The sequence below is a fragment of the Leuciscus leuciscus genome (assembly GCF_965113295.1).
Source record: "Leuciscus leuciscus genome assembly, chromosome: 2".
Taxonomy (NCBI): Eukaryota; Metazoa; Chordata; class Actinopteri; order Cypriniformes; family Leuciscidae; genus Leuciscus; species Leuciscus leuciscus.
In genome coordinates this window covers 64,605,321-64,626,140 of record NC_138726.1, presented here as the reverse complement: position 1 = coordinate 64,626,140, position 20,820 = coordinate 64,605,321, and the positions used below count along the sequence as shown (strand labels likewise).

The window sequence follows — 20,820 nt, the reverse complement described above, 5'->3', positions numbered from 1 at the left end:
CAAACAATCCTTTCAGCTTCTGCTGTTCTGGATTAAAAAACAATACGATACAAGATAAGGAAGTTCAACACTCTTATTTCTAAATATAATCTAAAAGTAATTTTTGCTTATTAGTATGGTTGAATTAGATCATTGAAGGTCAGCAGCAAAGACGTTGCTTAATAAAGTGAGATTAAATACAAATATCAAACTTTGCCATCACATTAAATTAAGACATTTTCAAATGTAATATACATGCAGCATTGGTGAACATTCAGAAACAAAATAATCGTACTGACTTCATACTATATGTGTACAAATTAAAAATAAAATGACCAAGTTAGGGTTAGGGCCATATTATATAATGCAAAGATGTTAATATTGTACATCATTCACAAGCCAAACGTCAGTGGGTTTGATCTGGTTGGGATCCTGACGTGCTTTGAATGTTATTTTCAATGTAAAACACGAGTGTGTCACTATCAAGCACAAAAAAAAGAGCACGACAGACTCATCAAACTGACCCGGAGTCAAAGCTTCCAGAGTAGATCATTGGTCATGAGGAACGCTGTGATCTTTGTGCTGTTATCAGGTGAGTTTGGAAAAACTGCTTCTTAACATTCATTAATTATCAATGAGTTCATGTTTCTTGCCAAAGCTTCATCTTCTGTAAATCAACTGCTTTCATTCAAGTCAAAAACATTATTTAACATCACAGAATCAACCAAAATACATTCATTTATACCAACAAAACTCATCTGTATGGGTTACATCATGTAGAAATAGCTCTTTAAGGAAACAACTAGGGATGCTCTACATACCGATCACCATATCAGTATCGGCCGATATTTGTTCATTTTTAATGTTATCGTTATCAGTCCGATAAGAAGATTTGGCCGACATATTAAAGCCGATAAATAATGTAGTGTTTCCTTCAGCTGAGACTCTTCAGATGCGCACTGTTCAACATGATGGGTTTGAATCACTTGAAATATGATTAAAATCACTTTGAAAAGGAAAATACAGTAAAGTAGTGCAAGTCTGTCATATTGACTACATAAAATTATCATGAGAACATTATAATTGTGTGTTTGGGACGTGGATTTTAATGGTGAGAAAAATTATATAAAAATGTGGATATAGATTTATCGGCCAATATATTGGTAATCGTCTTTCAAATTCAACAAATTATCGGTTATCGGTATCGGCAAAAATTTTCATATCAGTGCATCACTACAAATTTTTTAACATTACTTAATGCATTAACTAACATGAACCAACAATGAGCAATATATACGTACAGCATTTATTAACCTGTGTTATGTTAGTTAATAAAAATATAGGCTATATAAAATTATATTGAGAACATTACAATTGTGTGTTTGGGACGTGGCTGTTAATGATGAGACTTTTGTTTTTGTAATCAGGCTCTCAAAAATTATATAAAAATATGGATTTAGATTTATCGGCCAATATATCGATTGGTATTGGACAAAATGTTCATATGAGTGCGTCCCTAGAAACAACTGATTATCACTTTTTACTGTGTATAATACTTTTGCACACAAATACTGCAGTTTGTATTGTTATACTAAAGGTTTCAATAACTCTTGATCGTGCATTGATTATTTTACTGTATTTCACTTTCAAATTTTCCAGTCCAGAACGCTTGATGAGATGTTTGCATGTTTGTTGTGTTTCAGCTCTGACGCCCGTGGCGTTCTCACAGCTTCATGACTTCATCTTCGTTCCTCTGACAGTGAACTGGTCCGAGGCTCAGACCTTCTGCAGACAGCATTACACTGATCTCGCCACCGTTAATAACAAGGAGGACAACGACAATCTGTTAAAAGTTCTGGCAAACGTTCCTAGTTGGATCGGACTCTATCGGACTTCGAATGAGTCTCCTTTAATCTGGTCGGATCAGAGCGGATCCACGTTTTCAGACTGGGCTTCTGGCCAACCCAGCAATCACGGTGGTGTACAGTGGTGTGTTAATGTTGTATCTAACCAGTGGAATGACGTGGAATGTCATCGCATATTTCCTTTTGTGTGTCATCTTGGTGAGTTGATCAACCTAACATATTTTTTCTTTAATAAGAAATTAAGAATAACATCTTTGAATGTTTTTGGCCTCACACATGAAGAAATCTAATGCAGATGCCTCTCAAATTAGCCTGTGCCCTATATTTAGATTTTATTAGTGTTTTAAAAGTCTATTGTCTAAATGAAAGTCTAAATGAAATGCATTATGGAGAATTTTCTTTGTCCGCTGCGACTTTTCTTCCTCTTTATTAAAGCTACACTGTGTGATATTTTCTCCCATCTAGCGGTGAAATTGTATATGACTACCCAGTGAATATTAGTTTCTGTTCCTTTCAATTTCGAGAGCGTTTTAACTCCTACGGTGGCCGTATTATTCCAAGATTAACATGGCTTCCAGTTCGACTTCGTCCAATTGCGCCTTTAAAACTATCACCTGTGATCCGTCGCAGCACAGATTTATGTTACAAGGTAAACAATACTTTTTCACCATTGACGTGAGGAAAAGTAACACAAGTTATACTAGAGGTCGTTCTGGCGTTAGGCACAACCATGCTATGGTTAGACAAGCAACTATAAAACTTCGAATTTACACAAATAGGCTGAATTACCTGTCGAGAGGAAAGCAGGCAACTTCGGCATCCGTTTTAAAATCTTTGCTCCTCGAGCTCTTTCCATCTGGGAAAAGTTACTCCAATATTGACTTTGGTCTTGCTGATTTGCCTGTCGCGTTGACGTTTTAATTCTCTCTTTGGTTTCCTTGGCGACTCTGTTACATGTCCTCGAGAATAGGCGTGATCCTCCATCAGCAATCTTTCAAATCTGCCGGCAGTCGCGAGTAATCTCCCCCTCGCATTCGTCTCTGTGTCACTGAGTGTAAAGCGCGAAAGGCGAAGCTTGAATTTCCAGGTATGTCCCTCTTTGGCTAATGTAGTTTCAAGATGGAGGGGCAACATGGCGACCGGCATTCAAACCCCTCACCCGTATATACTTTCAGTGGCAGATTATAAACTTACGAGAATACTTTATTACTTGAAAGAAGTAAATATACATTAATGAGCACATATATTTTTGAAAGAACTACGTGTTTTTTGCTAAGAATCAACTAAAAAAATTACACAGTGTAGCTTTAAAGGTAATGAGCTGATCGACATCATATTGAAGAAAGTGGCACCATAAATGTCTTTCAACAACATTATTCAAAGAGTTTTCTATTATGCATACTTGTTTTCTCAATATTTCAACTGTTTTGGAAAATGATCATATGTGATCAGTATTTTACAGAGGATTAAATTAATCTTGGAACAAACGATAATGATGTTTTGCAATGTAGAAATCTCTGCACTAATTTCCAAACTATATTCAATAACTGTTATGTCTCATAGCATATTGTGTAATAGATACATTGAAAATTATGACCCCTTTCTTTCACATTTATGAGACAATATTTGCGTCAATATATAGGCTAGTTTCAATTACAGTAGATAAAATATTGTTCAGGCTTATTAATTAATGAACATCAATAAGGGTGACATCAAACTTGAATGGAAAAATATACAATTAAAATATACAAGTCCCCTGTAGTCAATCATTTTATTCCATAGACTCATATTTTATCCCCAAAATTACATATTTAAAAGTTTTTTCCTTTAAAAAAAAAAGTGTCTTCATGCCTTAAAATATCTTGAATGTAACTTGACATCCTTGCCTCATTTAGTATGCACGGTTCTATGAATATGCAAATGAGCCCCGCCTCCACTCACTCACTCACTCACTCACTCAGCTCAGAGATCCACTGGTTGACGATCACACGTTGATCTGATTGGTTACAAGGTAGTTTGTGACGTCAGAAACACCAGCGATTTCAAAGCGTGTTTTTGAGACTGTCTTTGGTTCACTGCAGTTTTAAGGTGAAAATACTCAGCAATGGTGTCGACTTATGAACTTACACATGGTTTGTCTTAAAGCATATTAAAAACACCACATAGACACATAAACAACTTTAAAAAATTTATTTTCTCCACAGGGGGACTTTAAGACCTGCCTTTAATTTGTCTGTCATCATGGAGAGTTGTTTATCTTAAAGGAACACTCCACTGTTTTTTGAAATAGGGCTTATTCACCATCTTTACCACATTTAGATAGGTGGGCAAACGCATTTTTGTCTCAGTGCATGCATTGTTTTAGTTTGGAAGCGCCACCGCTAGCTTAGCTTTGCATAATGAATGGAATCCTTTGTTGCCAGCTAGTATGTCATGAGTACAAGTGATAAAAAAATAAAATAACAAAACAAACAAATTACTTCTTGTGGCCTGCGTATTCACAACGAGTACACATAGCAATGCAGATTAAGACTAGGCGATTTCCTAGGCAGATATTGACTTGGGACTATATTGGGGTGAAGCACAGGCGAAGCACTGCTACTTGGGCGCAGAGATATCACACTCACCACCAGTTCGTGTTGACTCTCATCCTCACATCCTCAGGCATTTGAGCGATCGCAACCTCCTCCTCCTGTCGTTCTATTTCCAAAGCACGCAGCTCATCTTCTGAAAACTCTGGTTCATAGAGGTATGGTTCTGGATCTTGACTATCTGAGAAGTCACCCTCCTCGTCTCTCACAAAATCCGCCATGTTCATCGCCATTCACTATGTCTACTGTAGGAAAAATAGCCAGCTACTATTCACGCCGGTATGTTGACGGAAGTTGGGGGATTTCAGGTTTTGCGTGATATCTCTGCGCCCAAGTACCAGCGCTTCGCCTGTGCTTCCCCCCAATATAGTCCCAAGTCAATATCTGCCTAGGAAATCGCCTAGTGTTAATCTGCATCGCTATTTGTCCTCGTTGTGAATACGCAGGCCACAAGAAGTTTTTTTTTATTTTTTTATCAGTTTTACTCATGACATGCTAGCTGGCAACAAAGGATTCCATTCATTATGCTAAGCTAAGCTATCGGCAGCGCTGCCAAACTAAAACAATGCATGCACTGAGACAAAAATGCGTTTGATCTAAATGTAGGAAAGACAGTGAATAAGCTATATTTCAAAAAACGGTGGAGTGTTCCTTTAATGTAAATCCATATAGTAATTTCTTTTTCCTGAATTAGCTGAAAATGTGTACAGCAGCAGATTAATATTGAGCATCAAACACGATTGTAGATGTTTAGAATCGGATATAATGACAAATTCCATAACACCATAAAACATGTTCATCATCGTTCTCAGACTATGCTTAATCGTACAGCGTTCTTTATGACTTCATCAGTGTGTTCGTCCCACAGAGAAGAAGAGACAGATCGTGAGACTGGAGGTGAAATCAGGTCAAGATCTGAACGATCCGGAAGTGAAGAAAGAGATTTTAGTGAAGGTGAGTCCTCTTGTAATTCCACTGGGAAAAAAAGACAGCAGAAATATAATTGAAAAGTCTGTTTGTGTTCTTCAGATGGAGCAGATCCTGAAGGAGAAGGGACTGGCAGGAGAAGCTAAACTTTCATGGAGAACCCAATCCGATGGGAATGTCTTCCAAATGAAGGACCAGAAGAGTTGCCAGACTTGACTTTGAAAAGAAACCGTGAACATGCTGTTCAAGCTTTTATTCAATCATGTTAGTTATTTACTGGGCAAATGCTAAACAACAGAGGACGTCTATCACTATTTATCTTCTTTCTAAGTGTGTCTTGTTTAATTATGAACTCTTGTGTAGTTATACTTCTTTTGTTCAGGGTTGTTTTATGAGTAATCAAGTAGAAAAGCTAGAATGCTTAATTGCACATTGTTTTCAGAAGTGTGTCTGTGATATGATCTGGGCTAATAAATACTGCTAAAAAAACAAAAATAATTGTTGTTGAACTTCATATCTATATTCCATAATTGTGTACACACTAATCCGTCAGTCTTCTTCAACTAGCTGAGCTTCTATCATACCCAAAAGTCAACATTTCCAAAAATGTAATTATGAGATCATGTGAAAATCAGGACCTAGGCCTATCTGCTTATCTCTCTGTCTGTCTGTCTGTCTGTCTGCCTGTCTGTCTATATCTATCTAACCTATATTGCCAATAGTATTGGGACACCCCTCCAAATCATTGAATTCAGGAGTTCCAATCACTTCCATGGCCACAGTTGTATAAATCAAGCACTAGGCATGCAGACGCTTCTGCAGACATCTGTGAGAGAATAAGTCACTCTCAGGAGCTCAGGTAATTCAAGCGTGGGACCTTGATAGGTTGCCATCTGTGCAATAAGTCCATTCATGAAATTTCCTCACTACTAAATATTCCATGGTCAACTGTTAGGTAACCCTAACCCTAACTAGCTGAGCTTCTATCATACCCAAGAGTCAACATTTCCAAACATTCAATTATGAGATCATGCTAAAATCAGGACGTAGGCCTGTCTGTCTGCCTGTCTGTCTGTCTATCTGTCTGTCTGTCTGTCTGCCTGTCTGCCTGTCTGTCTGTCTGTCTGTCTGTCTGCCTGCCTGTCTGCCTGTCTGTATCTATCTAACCTATATTGCCAAAAGTATTGGGACACCCCTCCAAATCATTGAATTCAGGAGTTCCAATCGCTTCCATGGCCACAGTTTTATAAATCAAGCACTAGGCATGCAGACGCTTCTAGTTAGTCTTAGTTCTTGTTAGTGATATTATAACAAAGTGGAAGCAATTGGGAACAACAGTAACTCAGCCAGGAAATGGTAAGCCACGCAAAATCACAGCGAGGAGTCAGCGCATGCTGAGGCTCACAGTGTGCACAAGAACTTTCTGCAGTCAATTGCAGACCTCCAAACTTAGTGTGGACTTCAGATTAGCTCAAGAACAGTGTGTAGAGCTTCATGGAATGGGTTTCCATGGCCGAGCAGCTGCATCCAAGCCTTACATCACCAAGTTGCAGTAGTCTAAACGAACAAAGTAATAAAAGCATGAACAGCCATCTCTAGTGTTTTGTCAGTTAAGAAGTGTTTAATTTTAGACAAAGGACGGAGTTGATAGAAACTAGATCCAATTACCGAAGATATTTGTTTGTCAAGTTTTAAAGGCCCATCTAAAAGGACACCCAAATTCCGCACATGCGTAGATCTGAATGCAGATCCATCTTCTTCCGCTTATCCGGGGCCGGGTCGGGGGTGCAGCAGTCTAAGCAGGGATGCCCAGACTTCCCTCTCCCTAGACACTTCCTCCAGCTCTTCCGGGGGGGGGGGGGACACAGCCGGGAGACATAGTCCCTCCAGCGTGTCCTAGGTCTTCCCCGGGGCCTCCTCTCGGTGGGACATTCCTGGAACACCTTCCCGGGAAGGCGTCCAGGAGGCATCCGGAAAAGATGCCCGAGCCACCTCAGCCGACCCCTCTGGATGTGGAGGAGCAGCGGCTCCACTCTGAGCTCCTCCCGAGTGACCGAGCTTCTCACCCTACCTCTAAGGGATCGCCCAGCCACCCTGCAGAGAAAGCTCATTTCGGCCGCCTGTATCCGGGATCTTGTCCTTTCGGTCATGACCCACAGCTCATGACCATAGGTGAGAGTAGGAACATAGATTGACCGGTAAATCTCTTTCTTCACCACGACAGACCGGTACATCGGCTGCATTACTGCAGAAGCTGCACCGATCCGTCTGTCAATCTCCCGTTCCATCCTTCCCTCACTCGTGAACAAGACCCCAAGATACTTGAACTCCTCCACTTGAGGCAGGAACTCTCCACCAACCTGAAGTGGGCAAGCCACCCTTTTCCGACTGAGAACCATGGCCTCGGATTTGGAGGCACTGATTCTCATCCCAGCCGCTTCACACTCGGCTGCAAACCGTCCCAGTGCATGCTGAAGGTCCTGGTCTGATTGGGCCAGCATGACAACATCATCCTCAAAGAGCAGAGAACTAATTGTGTGGTCCCCAAACCTGACACCCTCCGGCCCCTGGCTGCGCCTAGAAATTCTGTCCATAAAAATTATGAACAGAACCGGTGACAAAGGGCAGCCCTGCCGGAGTCCAACATGCACCAGGAACAAGTCTGACTTACTGCCGGCAATGCAAACCAAGCTCCTTCTCCGGTCGTACAGGGACCGGATAGCCCTTAGCAAAGGGCCCCGGACCCAATACTCCCAGAGCACCCTCCACAGGATGCCACGAGGGACACGGTTGAATGCCTTCTCCAAATCCACAAAGCACATGTGGATTGGTTGGGCAAACTCCCATGAACCCTCCAGCACCCTGGAGAGGGTATAGCGCTGGTCCAGTGTTCCACGACCGGGACACTGTTCCCCCTGAATCCAAGGTTCTACTATCGGTCGTGTTCTCCTCTCCAGTACCCTGGCATAGACTTTCCCGGGGAGGCTGAGAAGTGTGATCCCCCTATATAGTTGGAGCACACCCTCCGGTCCCCCTTCTTAAAAAGAGGGACCACCACCCCGGTCTGCCAGTCCAAAGGCACTGTCCCCGACCACCATGCGATGTTGCAGAGGCGTGTCAGCCAAGACAGCCCCACAACATCCAGAGACTAGAGGTACTTGGGGCAGATCTCATCCACCCCCGGTGCCTTGCCACCGAGGAGTTTCTTGACTACCTCTGTGACTTCAGCTTGGGTGATGGACGAGTCCACCTCCGAGCCCTCAGCCGAGATCCTCGAAGTATTCCTTCCACCCTCCGATGACATCCCCAGTCGGTGTCAACAGCTGCCCACCTCCACTGAAAACAGCATTGGTAGGGCACTGCTTTCCCCTCCTGAGGCGCCGGACGGTTTGCCAGAATCTCTTCGAGGCCAACCGATAGTCCTTCTCCATGGCCTCACCTAAGCCCGATATTTTGCCTCCACAACCACCCGGGCTGCAGTCCGCTTGGCCTGCCGGTACCCGTCAGCTGCCTCAGGAGTCCCATAAGCCAGCCAGGCCCGATTGGACTCCTTCTTCAGCTTTATCTAGACACACTCTAAATTTACTTATCAGTAAGGGTCTAAACATTTCAACGATTGTTATTAAGGATGTAGCACTGTCTGATCATTTCTGTATTTTCTTTGATATATTGATCTCTCCTGCCATTGAAGCTAGATCTGTGTCTGTCAAGAAGAGATGCTTAAATGAGAACACTAGTGTACTATTTATGAAGGCTATATCCTTAACACCAAGCATATCTGCTGACTCTGTTGATTTTCTCCTTGATTCTTTTAACTCAAATGTTAAAAGTGTAATTGATGATATTGCTCCTGTGAAAGTCAGGAATAAGAGTGGCAGACAAAAAGCACCTTGGAGAAACTCAACAGCAGTGCAAAATATGAAAAGACATTACCTCAGCAGCGCATGTGGCGGAGGACAAAACTTGTATTCCATTATAACATCTACAAAGACAGCCTTCATGCTTTCAATATGGAACTAGGCAAAGCTAGACAGACTTTCTTCTCAAATATTATAAACTGCAATTTAAACACACGCACTCTTTTTGCTACTGTAGAAAGACTGACAAACCCCCCAAGCCAGATTCCCGGTGAAATGCTCTCAAACAGCAAGTGCAGTGAGTTTGCTTCTTTCTTCTCTGAGAAAATAAATAATAACAGAAAGGTGATCGGCACATCCTTGAGTTGCGCTGGGGTCAGACAGATCAGACCACCTGAGAAAGTAGTAACTTTGTCTGATTTCAAAGAAATTGATGGCAAAATTTTGGAAGAAACCGTACAGCACCTTAAAACATCAACATGCGCCCTTGACACACTTCCCACATCTTTTTTCAAAAGTGTGTTAAACAGTTTAGAAGTAGATCTTCTAGAAGTGGTAAATGCCTCACTTCTCTCTGGGAGTTTTCCAAACTCCCTGAAAACTGCAGTTGTCAAGCCCCTCCTGAAAAAAGAGTAATCTGGATAAGACCATATTAAGCAACTATAGACCGATCTCGAATCTTCCTTTCATAGGCAAGATCATTGAAAAAGTTGTCTTCAACCAGCTGAACAAATTCTTATGCTCGAATGGATACTTTGACCATTTTCAATCTGGTTTCCAACCGCACCACAGCACAGAGACAGCGCTCATAAAGATAATAAACGATATTCGCTTAAATACTGATTCAGGCAAATTATCAGTGCTGGTACTACTCGACCTCAGTGCTGCATTTGACACTGTCGATCACAACATACTTCTTGACAGGCTGGAAAACTGGGTCGGGCTTTCTGGGATACTCCTAAAATGGTTCAGGTCATACTTAGATGGGAGAGGTTATTATGTGAGTATAGGAGACCATAAATCTGAGTGGACATCCATGACATGCGGAGTCGCTCAAAGCTCAATTCTTAATTCTTGCGCCACTCCTGTTCAACCTGTATATGCTCCCAATGAGCCAAATAATGAGAAAGAACCAAATTGTTTACCACCCTTACGAAAAAAAAGTATACTTCAAGTTCATTTTATGAAGTATACTTGAGTAATGTTCAAGTATATTTTTAAGTATAATTTATGTAGTAAGTATACTAATGTCAATATGTACTAGTAGTAAACTTGTAAGTGTACTATTTTAATACCGCTTGGGACTAAATTGGCCCACTGGAAGTATATAAAAGTATATGTTTAAGTGTACTATAAGTGTAACAGTAGTAAACTTTAAGTGCACAACTAGTTCATAATTATGTTTCTCATTTGTACTGTAAGTGAACTTATGAGGATACTAGTAGTTTACTATTTTAATACTTGTAGCAACTTTGAAGTCTACTCTCAGTAAACTACTAGTTTAGTAGTTTTATACTACAAGTTTTATTTTAATGTACTCTCAGTAAACTACTAGTTTAGTAGTTTTATACTACAAGTTTTCTTTAAGTGAACTTAACATTATACTTATAGTTTACCATTTATATATTATTTTTACTCTTTTAGTGTACTCTCAGTAAACTACTAGTAGTTTTATTCTACAAGTTTTCTTTAAGTGAACTTAACATTATACTTATAGTTTACTATTTATATAAAATTTTTGCAGTTGCAGTAGGCCTATACTACTATGTTCAAATGTTATTTTTTTATACTTGAAAAATACCTTTAACTCTAATTTTAAAAACATTTTATTAGCTTCATGCATCCTTTTTTATCAACACTTGAATGTCACTAAGTTTCATAAAGGCAACATTTTAAACAAAATAGTTGAGAAAATCAAATTTTTGTCAAAGACTACGCCATGATCAGATCCAGAACGATGATCAAAACACAGGTGGAGTAGATCGAGTCCAACACCCCCAAAGCTTCACAGTCGTTTTCTCTTCATGGGTTAGGCCTACACTTCATTTCATTTGGAAACATTAAGCAGTTTTGATTTACAAGCTGTTTAATGTTTGATATTACATTATTTTACATTTGAGTGAGCAATCTTCTATGGCTGCGTTCCAGTCCAAAATTGTCATGCCCTTCACTTGCTAACTTCCCTCCGTCTTGTTCACTCGGATGTACGTCATTGCGAGTGCCCACTACTGGCGGAAACTGCTGTAACAATAACGACTCGGGGTAAATGTGAATTAGCTCAAGAATATGGGGAATCTTGGGAATATTAATAATTATGACTCATGGTCATAATTCATAAGTCGCATGTACATTTATTTTATCAATTATCGAGATTACCTTGTTCTGTAACTGGCCTGACCAACATTTAATTCGTCCAGCGAATAAATGTAAGATCATTACAGTTAACTTAGATCCAGTTAACAGAGACTGGATTACTGTAATGCCTTATTAGCTGGTTGTCCTGCATCCTCAATATTTTGGGGATATTTAATTTAATTTTATCAATCAATAAATTCCTCTTGAAACAAACTTTGTTGTATTATTTAAATTTAATACTGTGAAGCTGCTTTGATACAATCTGTATTGTGAAAAGCGCTATACAAATAAACTTGACTTGACTTGACTTAACTTAACCAGCAGCGGCCCGCCGCCGGGCCGGATGGGGCGTGGCTAAACTTTTATTAATGTTTTAAGCTTTGTTTTATAACAAATATTCAACTGACAATCATAAACTATGCATCATTTGAAAGCTAAAACACTCAAGAATCATGTTCTAAACTTGTTTTTGCAATCAATACACCAGAGAGGAAAGGGTTAAATTAAATGCAAAAGGACTGGTTATGTAAAAATGAGCAAAATGAACCGCTATACTCATCTTTCATCTCGTATGGTTCATATCAGTACGGACGAATCCAAGAAACAACAGCATACATTACACTGTAAGGGTCCACTCTTCAAAATGCATCCCACTTTTTAATCCAAAACAACGACACAATAGGGAAAAAAATGAAATATCCTCCTTTGTTTGCATGAGCGTTTTCGAGATAGAGTTCGCATCATGTTCATTTTCAAAGAAATATCGATTCTAATCCGTATTCCAACACTCAAAAGCGATCTCACCCCCGTAGTTTACACTCTTCCGGATCAAATGAGACATCCCACAGCTCTCTCCTTCAATCACAGGCTTTGTTACTGACCAAAACAGTAAGAGACCGACTGACAGGCTGAGCGCGCTGTCAATCTCGCACCTGGGGCTCGTTCTTCGTACGTCGCTAACTCAGTTAGCTGGATTTGATTGTTGGCGATTTGGCATGATCTTGGATTGTTTGGTTCTTCGACGCTCATCCTGGACTTGCTGTCATAGCAACAGGTGCGCAAACTTGAACCTGCTCGGGAGCAGGCTTATTTCATGTAAACAGGATTAGATCCCGGCTTCATAAGCGGAGCTGATATGGGAAGTCCAGCGCAGCGCGATAGTGCACTTTCTGAGATTGAAATTTTTTTCTCGTGACTCGTGAGATTGTCGTTTACATTATTAATTTGTTGGAAACGCACATTATTTTCGACTTGTCGGAGTCGGGCTTTAACTACAGCACAAACTGTTTGCATTGCCCTATGATTATTTGCGAGTGGCTCTTTCCTTTACACTATTGGAGATGCGGAGAACTTGATGGAAAGTGCTGTCTGTCGTGTCATTCGGAGTTTACCTGGCGCTTTTAGGTTTAAAAAACAGTTTTAGGTTTTTAAGACCCAATGTTGTAAAGCAGTTTTTTTAAAGCAGTTTTTTTTTTTTTTTTTTTTTTTTTTTTTGGCTATCATTTTTTATGAAGCTCATGCAATCATGACCATGCCGATTACAGTATGTCACTCAGGCTTCACTAACGTGATTGGTACCATAGACTATAGGCTACCATAGACTGCCATCAAGGCCTCAATGAAGGGGATTATGTGAACAGAAAGGGGGTTCACAATGTAAATGTGCAGCCCAGTTACTATTGGGAGTCTTAATATTCCAGATTAATAAATATCAAATAAAAAAAGTCAGTTGACTAAAATCTTCCATATCACAAATGTGAAAGCAAAATGGCCAGGATCTGTGCATGACTTAAGAATTTTCAGAGATTCACATTTATGCACATTATTTGAAAGTGTTAAGGAAAGTTCCACAATTAAATATCAAGCTCACTGTATTACATACACTTATGCTGATCCTAACAGAACTGCATTTCTTCATAGGTGATTATGACATGTTCCTGCCTGCAGACAGGTGTTTTATGACCCCATTCCCTGACCCAAACCAGTTACAATGCAGTAGCCAGGACAAGGGCACACAATGAAATGAACTTTGGCTAACTAAAGTGAAGATTTCAGTGTCTGATAAGTCTGAGGTTTGCACACCTGACAGGGCCTGTGACATTGTTGCATGTGCCATATTACACAACATTGCCCCAAAAAAAACTAAAAAAAACTTTTCATTATAATATAATGAAAAGTTTAATAAAAGACCAATATACTTAGTTCCTTGAGTTTTATTTCAATTGTTCTTTGTAAAGAAAAGCCAGTGTTCAAGTGCCTGCAACAAGAGATATTAGACACATGCCTCATGCAACAAATAAAAAGGAAAAGTTGTCTATCCACTGCCCACCTGTAGGCCCATGTCTCCTCTGTCTGTAGGCCTATGTCTCCTCTGTGTGTGCAGACTCTTCTGTAGGCCTTTCTGTGGAATCCTGCAACTTATATTGCTGCCATAAAGCATACAAGTATAAATGAAGTAAAGTTATTTATGCACTTGCAGGTAGGCTAGTTCCTCCATATGACAGTTATCTGAGAGGGTTTATTCACTGTCCAGTGCAATGGAAACAAATGGACAATACAAAGTCTTATACTTTCTTTCCTTTGGAAAGTTATAAAAAAAATGTCCACTTACTGCACATATTTCAGCCACCACTTTCTTGGGAACAGATACAAGTGTTGGTGTATTATGTAAAAGTGCACAAAAGAGGAAAACACAATGTCATTATGAACTACACTCTGGAAAAATATTTTTACATTAATATAAGTTTATTAGTTTTGTCAAAGCAATTCATCATTACTCAAGATTTAACAGTTGAAATGACTATACAGCCTTAATTTAATGCAGCAAAAATTATTTTACAGTGCAGGCTACTAAGATCTTTTCTTCTTTTTTTTTTTTTTGCTCAGCCTTTTTCTTGGTTGCTTTTATAAACAGACAACCATTTATTTAACAGTGTCTTTTATAAAAGAGACTATAATATAACAAAAAAATTACCATTATGTAGAATATTTTTGTACTTCACTTTTGTTTGTTCCCATGTTCTAGTGTGGTGACTCTGACATTACAATGAACAAAGTAATTATGCAATTATTCAAATACAAAAATATAGGCTAATAAGTGATAAAAAAACATCTAACATGGCCACTTCTAACGGATTTAAATTGTCTGCTACTTTTTGCCAGCCCTCTCTCCTGGCTTTTGCAGACTTTGAGGTGTTCCCTGGCGTTTTGCATTAAAACATTAAAATTCCGAATAAACTTCGACTATTAGTTCTTGCTCTGCTGAGGAGAAAAACTGTGCGCGCTCTTTGGCCATGCTGAACAGCCAATAGCAGCGTTGCTGATCAATGTTTCTACTATCGATACATGTCCCCTTTTAACCCAGCGCATGAACGCGCAATTATCTCAGATAACTCAATCCAGCGATACTAATCCTATCCGGCAAGTGTGTTCGAAGAACCGAGTTAGCCAGATCATGATTAGCACGATGATATTATCTTGGATGTGTCATTTGATCTCGGATGTAATAAGCAACGTACGAAGAACGAGCCCCTGGGGTTTCGACTGGATAAAAGCCTGGATAAAGCCGGCCAATGTCCAGTCGGCAAAGTTTTGATTGATGGGAGTATTAGCCAACTAAAATCGATTGCAGTGATAGACAGTTTATGCAAGCATATTCGTCAAATTCAAGTGCGCAATGTTTTCATTCACATGCGCGCTTTCGCCATACGCGCGGCTCGCAGACACGCACACACATAATGCAGCGACCATAGACTGTAAACAAACACACACACGCAATGTTTTGACACATGAAGCTTGCATAAATGCACGGATTTACTCCAAAGCATGTTTCTGATCATCTCGATCATGGATCGTCGACTACAGAAGAGATTTGAACGTGTTTTTGATGAAGATGAAGAGGAGCCGCGACGAATCAGCAGCAGAAAGTAATTGGATATTCATTATAATTATCAGTTTATTGCAATTTATTTGAGTAAAAACCACGTTTGTAATTACAAAATGTTCTAAAACATTTATTGTTTTCTTTTTATATATGTTATACATTAGTTTGAAAACGATCACTGCTGGAATGTCTATAGATGTAGTGAGAAATCACTGTTTTTGTTATTAGAATTGTTCAAAATAAAGGGAATTTTGTTCAAATGTTCAAATGTTGTGCTGAAATCGTTTTTTTTCTTGTGTGGTTTGAAGGGCAGAACAGTTCTGAATTGATATACATGTATGTAGTAGGCCTATGTAGTGTTTACTCCTTATGTGAAGGTGTTGGGTGCCAGGTGTACATTTGGAGTCTCCAAATTGCATTTTGGAAAGGACGCCTATACTTTTCTTGAATAAAAGCTTACAGAAACTACATTTTTGGGAGTATCATCCTCAAATTTGAATCTAAACATGGTCAGACATTCAGTTGTATCTGTATGGTGTTTTCAGGCCCTTAACATAAAAGTCTGATACATTTTTCCCTAAGTGAAGTTAATTCAAAGAAATCGTGAGTCACTTTCATGTAAATTTGACCTTGTTTTATTCTGTTCCTATGCTACTTTGAGTTATAATGACTCTTGGGTAACTAAGTTTCAAGTGTCTAGATTAAAAAAAGATCAGAGTTATGAATGTGGACCATAGGGTTTAAGAGCTACAGACATTTGTATTTGGGTATGTCATTTTCTGAAAATTCTCAAAAATAGGGGCGCTGGTTAAGAGGCGCCCCTATTTAGGTATCCCTTTACAAACTCCGAGAAAGTTTTATCTTCTGGCCATGAATATCAAACTTTCTGAGTTTATGAATTAAGAACCACTAAATGTAGTTTATATCGAGCTTGTAGCTTAGATCTTTTAAATTTCATTGACTTTATAAGGTGGGTTTTCAAACACAGAGACAATTATTCAGGCTTTTTGGTCTTCCCTTCATCAAGTCGTAGAGCAAATTGTTGACCAGAAAATCCCGTTCACCCCTAGTTTGTTTATTTTGGGGGACCCCTCTGCATTAAGTGATTTGACCCCTCCACTCTCTAACTGGACCCAGACTGTCCTTATGTTAGGCCGGAAACTTCTGGTCAAAGAATGGAAAGCCCCATCTGCACCTGCACTGGATTTGTGGCACGCTGCTCTGGGTCAGCTGGCTGCCCTTGAACAACTGTCCTACAGGTTGCTTGATAAAGTGGAGGAGTACAACTTGAAATGGGGGAAGTATCATTCGTACACTTTGGGCGTTTAATGGCGTTCTGGCTCATAAACATAGCATTTAACTAGAAAACATGATTGATGGACACTTTTTGTTACAATACTGTACCTACTTCTAGGCAAGGTTGTAAACTCAAGGGCTATGTGCATCACTGTCATCTGTTTTTTTATATATTTTTAATTTGTATTTTTTATTTGTTTCCTTAATATGTATTCTTAGTATAGTTTTTGTCTATGGTCGAGTTATGTCTTTCTTTATTCTATTTTGCTGTACGTGTACCTTTTTATTTATTTATTTTTATTTTTTTTTTTTTCTGACGGATTTGTGTGTGTGTTTAAATGTTTTGAAAAACCAATAAACTGTTAATCATAAAAAAAAAATAAACACAGAGACAATTAAAAGTATAAATGGGTTTATTAATAAAATGGCACACACTAGAGATTATATAAACTACAAATATAAACGTACGTAAAAATGCAAACAAACAAACAAACATTTAACCGAAACACAACATAAAACATAGCGTGATCAGAATGAAATGAAATGAAAGAAAGAAAGTCAAGTTTCAAGTCAAGTCAAGTTTATTTGTATAGCGCTTTTCACAATACAGATTGCATCAAAGCAGCTTCACAGTATTAAATTAAAATAATACAACAAAGTTTGTTTCAAGAGGAATTTATTGATTGATAAAATTAAATTAAATATCCCCAACTGAGCAAGCCAAAGGCAACAGTGGCAAGGAACCGAAAAACTCCATCAAGTGACCTAATGGTGTCCTAAAACTCCATCAAGTGACCTAATGGAGGAAAAAAACCTTGGGAGAACCCAGGCTCAGTCGGGGGCCAGTTCTCCTCTGGCATTTATGAGCTAGAGGCCGGATTGTAGTTTGAACTGTAGGATTATATGAATGCCTGGCTGAAGAGATGCGACTTTAATCTAGTTTTAAACTGGGAGAGCGAGTCTGAGCAACGAACAGTATCAGGAAGACTATTCCAGAGTTTTGGAGCCAAATGTGAAAATGCTCTCCCTCCTTTGGTGGTTCTGGATATCCTAGGTATGACCAAAAGCCTTGAATTTAGTGATCTTAAAGAGCGCGATGGATTATAGGGCGATAGAAGATCCGTTAAATAGACTGGAGCTAAGCCGTTTAGGGCTTTATAAGTCAGTAGCAATACCTTGTAATTAATACGGAACTTTATCGGTAACCAATGCAGTGATGATAAAATCGGTGTTATATGATCATATTTTCTTGATCTCGTAAGAACTCTAGCGGCGGATAGACAGAGAGAAGAGATAGAGGGTAACTTAATTCACAGACCTAAGAATTGGACACCTGAAATCAGCGTTTAGAGAGGGTTACGTTACTTGCAAGATTCTGTGTTCTTTCAGTGTGGTGCTGAAGAGGGGGCGCGCGTGCGCGTGTCCGGCTGGTTTGCGTTTAGCTTCGTCTTCTGGGTCGTTTCGCAAGACGATGTAAAGGCTCACTTGAATTTAACGTTACCGAGAAAGTTCAGATTCATCTCCCGGGCAGGGAGAGGTTTAAAGTCTTTGTTGCAAGGGACGCAACTACGACTCGAACATGTGCTCGCTCGATAGAGAAGGCCAGGGCCTCCTTCAGATGTTCCTTGGAGAAGCGCTGCGCCGGGGAGAAGAAGGTCCGAATAGAGGATGAGTTGAGAGTTGAGAGAGAGAGGAAACTGAAGGTTTGGACTTTTATCAGTGTCTAATGTGCCGTCCCCTCCTTCGTGTAGGACGAATCAGCTGTCGAGATTTTTCGAGCGGGAAGATTCCTTTGTCCGGTTAGACACGCCCACTCGAATGAGTCATGATTGACTTTAACTTGAGAGGATTTTCTCCAGACATATGAACTTATAAAACAATGCGCATCACTGAATTCTGCTATCGGAATTCAACTCCGTTAGCTGGAGAGGATTACAGAGATATCAAAAATAGAATATAGACGTTGTAGCAATGCAAAGATACATTAGTATGCATTAGTATAGGCATTAGCAGTTCTATTAATGTTACAAATAGGACATATGCTTTCCTATGGTTTACACACACCTCTTAACACACAAATATATATATTTATTACATTTAAGAGTGACTTTATGGGTAAAAGTCCTTTTCTGTAGGGGCTTTCTGTTTCAAAGTCCAGGGTATGTTTGTGTGTGTGTGTTGAAATGTTGCGACACTGTTATCTCATGCATAGGGCTGGATAGCTCTGTGGTCAAATTTTATGACCTGCCAATGAGCTCGGGTTACGGGATGCGATTCTACTGGGAGAACATTCTTCAAAAATACATTTCAGATCCAAACACTCGAAGATCATAACTATATGATCAAAACAACATTAATCACACATGCATACAGGAAGTTCAGATACAAGTCTGAGTTACATACATTAAAGGATGTTGGTGTGTGTGTGTGTGTGTGTGTGTGTGTGTGTGTGTGTGTGTGTGTGTGTGTGTGTGTGTGTGTGTGTGTGTGTGTGTGTGTGTGTGTGTGTGTGTGTGTGCCTGCGTTGGAATGTCATGAGGCTGTAAAGTCACAGGGAGTCCATGCTGAAATGGGGGTTTTAGAGGGTATTCTCCAAAACAGGGTTCCCTATGTGAATCAAATGTCCCTCTGGGGAGCCACAAAGATGCCATTTTGACCGTTCAAGCAGACTTAGAGGCGCCATGAACAAACTCGTTGTCTAAGGAGACAACGAAGGATGTGTTGGGAGATCAGGATCTACTAATTTGAACAGCATGTGACCGCATGTCATAGTCATTGTCGTTACACTGCAATGGGCTGAATTGGAACGTCCTAAGCCCTTGATCACTTGGAATCAGCTATGTAGTTGATTTATTATTTACGTTTGTTTTCCCTTTAAGAATTTGTTTAATGCAGCATCCAAATGTATATATGGTGTTTGGGTTGTTTTCAATTAAAAAAATTGAATTCATATATCATAGAGTTGTTTGTTGTGGTGGTGATTAGACGAGATATGTGGTGACATCACAATCGTACTGCATTGTGGGATATATAGGTGCCTGAAGTGTACATATGAAGTAGACTCGCTCCCTCGGTCCAAATCGAGGGAACGAGGGTCTGTCCATATAAACTTCCCTCGTCCACTTCACGAAGTGGAACGCACTTCAAAATGCAGAACGCAAGTGGAACGCACTTCACTTTGAAGTGGAACGCACTTCAAAACGCAGAACGCAAATGGCGGCGGGGATTCCCCCGAGGGGAAGTGCTTAGGGAAGTTCGCAAGTGCATGTCTAAAAGTGGACTGGAACGCAGCACTTAACTTGTTTCAGCTTCTTCTTCTCCTGTGTTTTGAGCCAGAGATTCTGTACTAGAAGATGTGTCATAGCGCCCCCTACCGTATAACAGTGAAAACATGGATAGCTGGAAAATTCAGTCAATGGTGGGGAAAAGTTAAATTAAAGTAAATATGTATACTGGCAGTGGACTAGCCTACACAAAAATTCAGATACGCAGAATTAGAAACATATCTGTTTTATATCAATATTTTAATCAATATTTTCAAACAAAGTTTCATAAGACTGTATATGAAAAACGATGTAAAAAAAAGTATATTTAATAGGCTACTCGATCAAAAGAGTTAACACAACTACAAGCCAAGTATACTTTGAATAATTCAAATTTTAAGTATATCTCGATCAAAAGATTGAGTACAAGTATAGGCAAAATATACTTGGACTTTTCTCTCAGTATAAGTCAAGTACACTTAAGTGTAATGAAGTATATTTTTGAGAAGTATATAAAATGTTATGCTTTCTTCTTTTTAGTTGAAAAGAAGTATACTAATAGAACACTTGAATAAACTTATTTTCCATGCTTATTTTATTTACTCTATAAGCTATTCCACCCGAAAGTTTGTTACTATATAAAGCTGAACATGTTAGTTTATAAGACGGTGTGTAATATTATGTTTTTAAAAAAGTATTTAATAAGCTACTCAATCAAAATAGTAAACACAAGTACAAGCCAAGAATACTTAGAATACTTAATTATACTTTTAAGTATATCTCGATCAACAAGTATAGGCCAAA

At 39.3% G+C, this 20,820-nt stretch overlaps 1 protein-coding gene across 1 annotated transcript; it reads left to right on the top strand.

Moving 5' to 3' along the window:
• Positions 1-461: 461 nt before the first annotated feature.
• Positions 462-5,578, top strand: LOC309492955 (L-selectin-like; the record flags this gene model as incomplete). The annotated part of the gene is made up of 4 exons (XM_082161988.1): positions 462-571; positions 1,683-1,955; positions 5,304-5,389; positions 5,465-5,578. The coding sequence occupies exons 1-4, from the start codon at positions 538-540 to the stop codon at positions 5,576-5,578; spliced, it is 507 nt and encodes a 168-aa protein (XP_082018114.1). The 5' UTR covers positions 462-537.
• Positions 5,579-20,820: the final 15,242 nt, after the last annotated feature.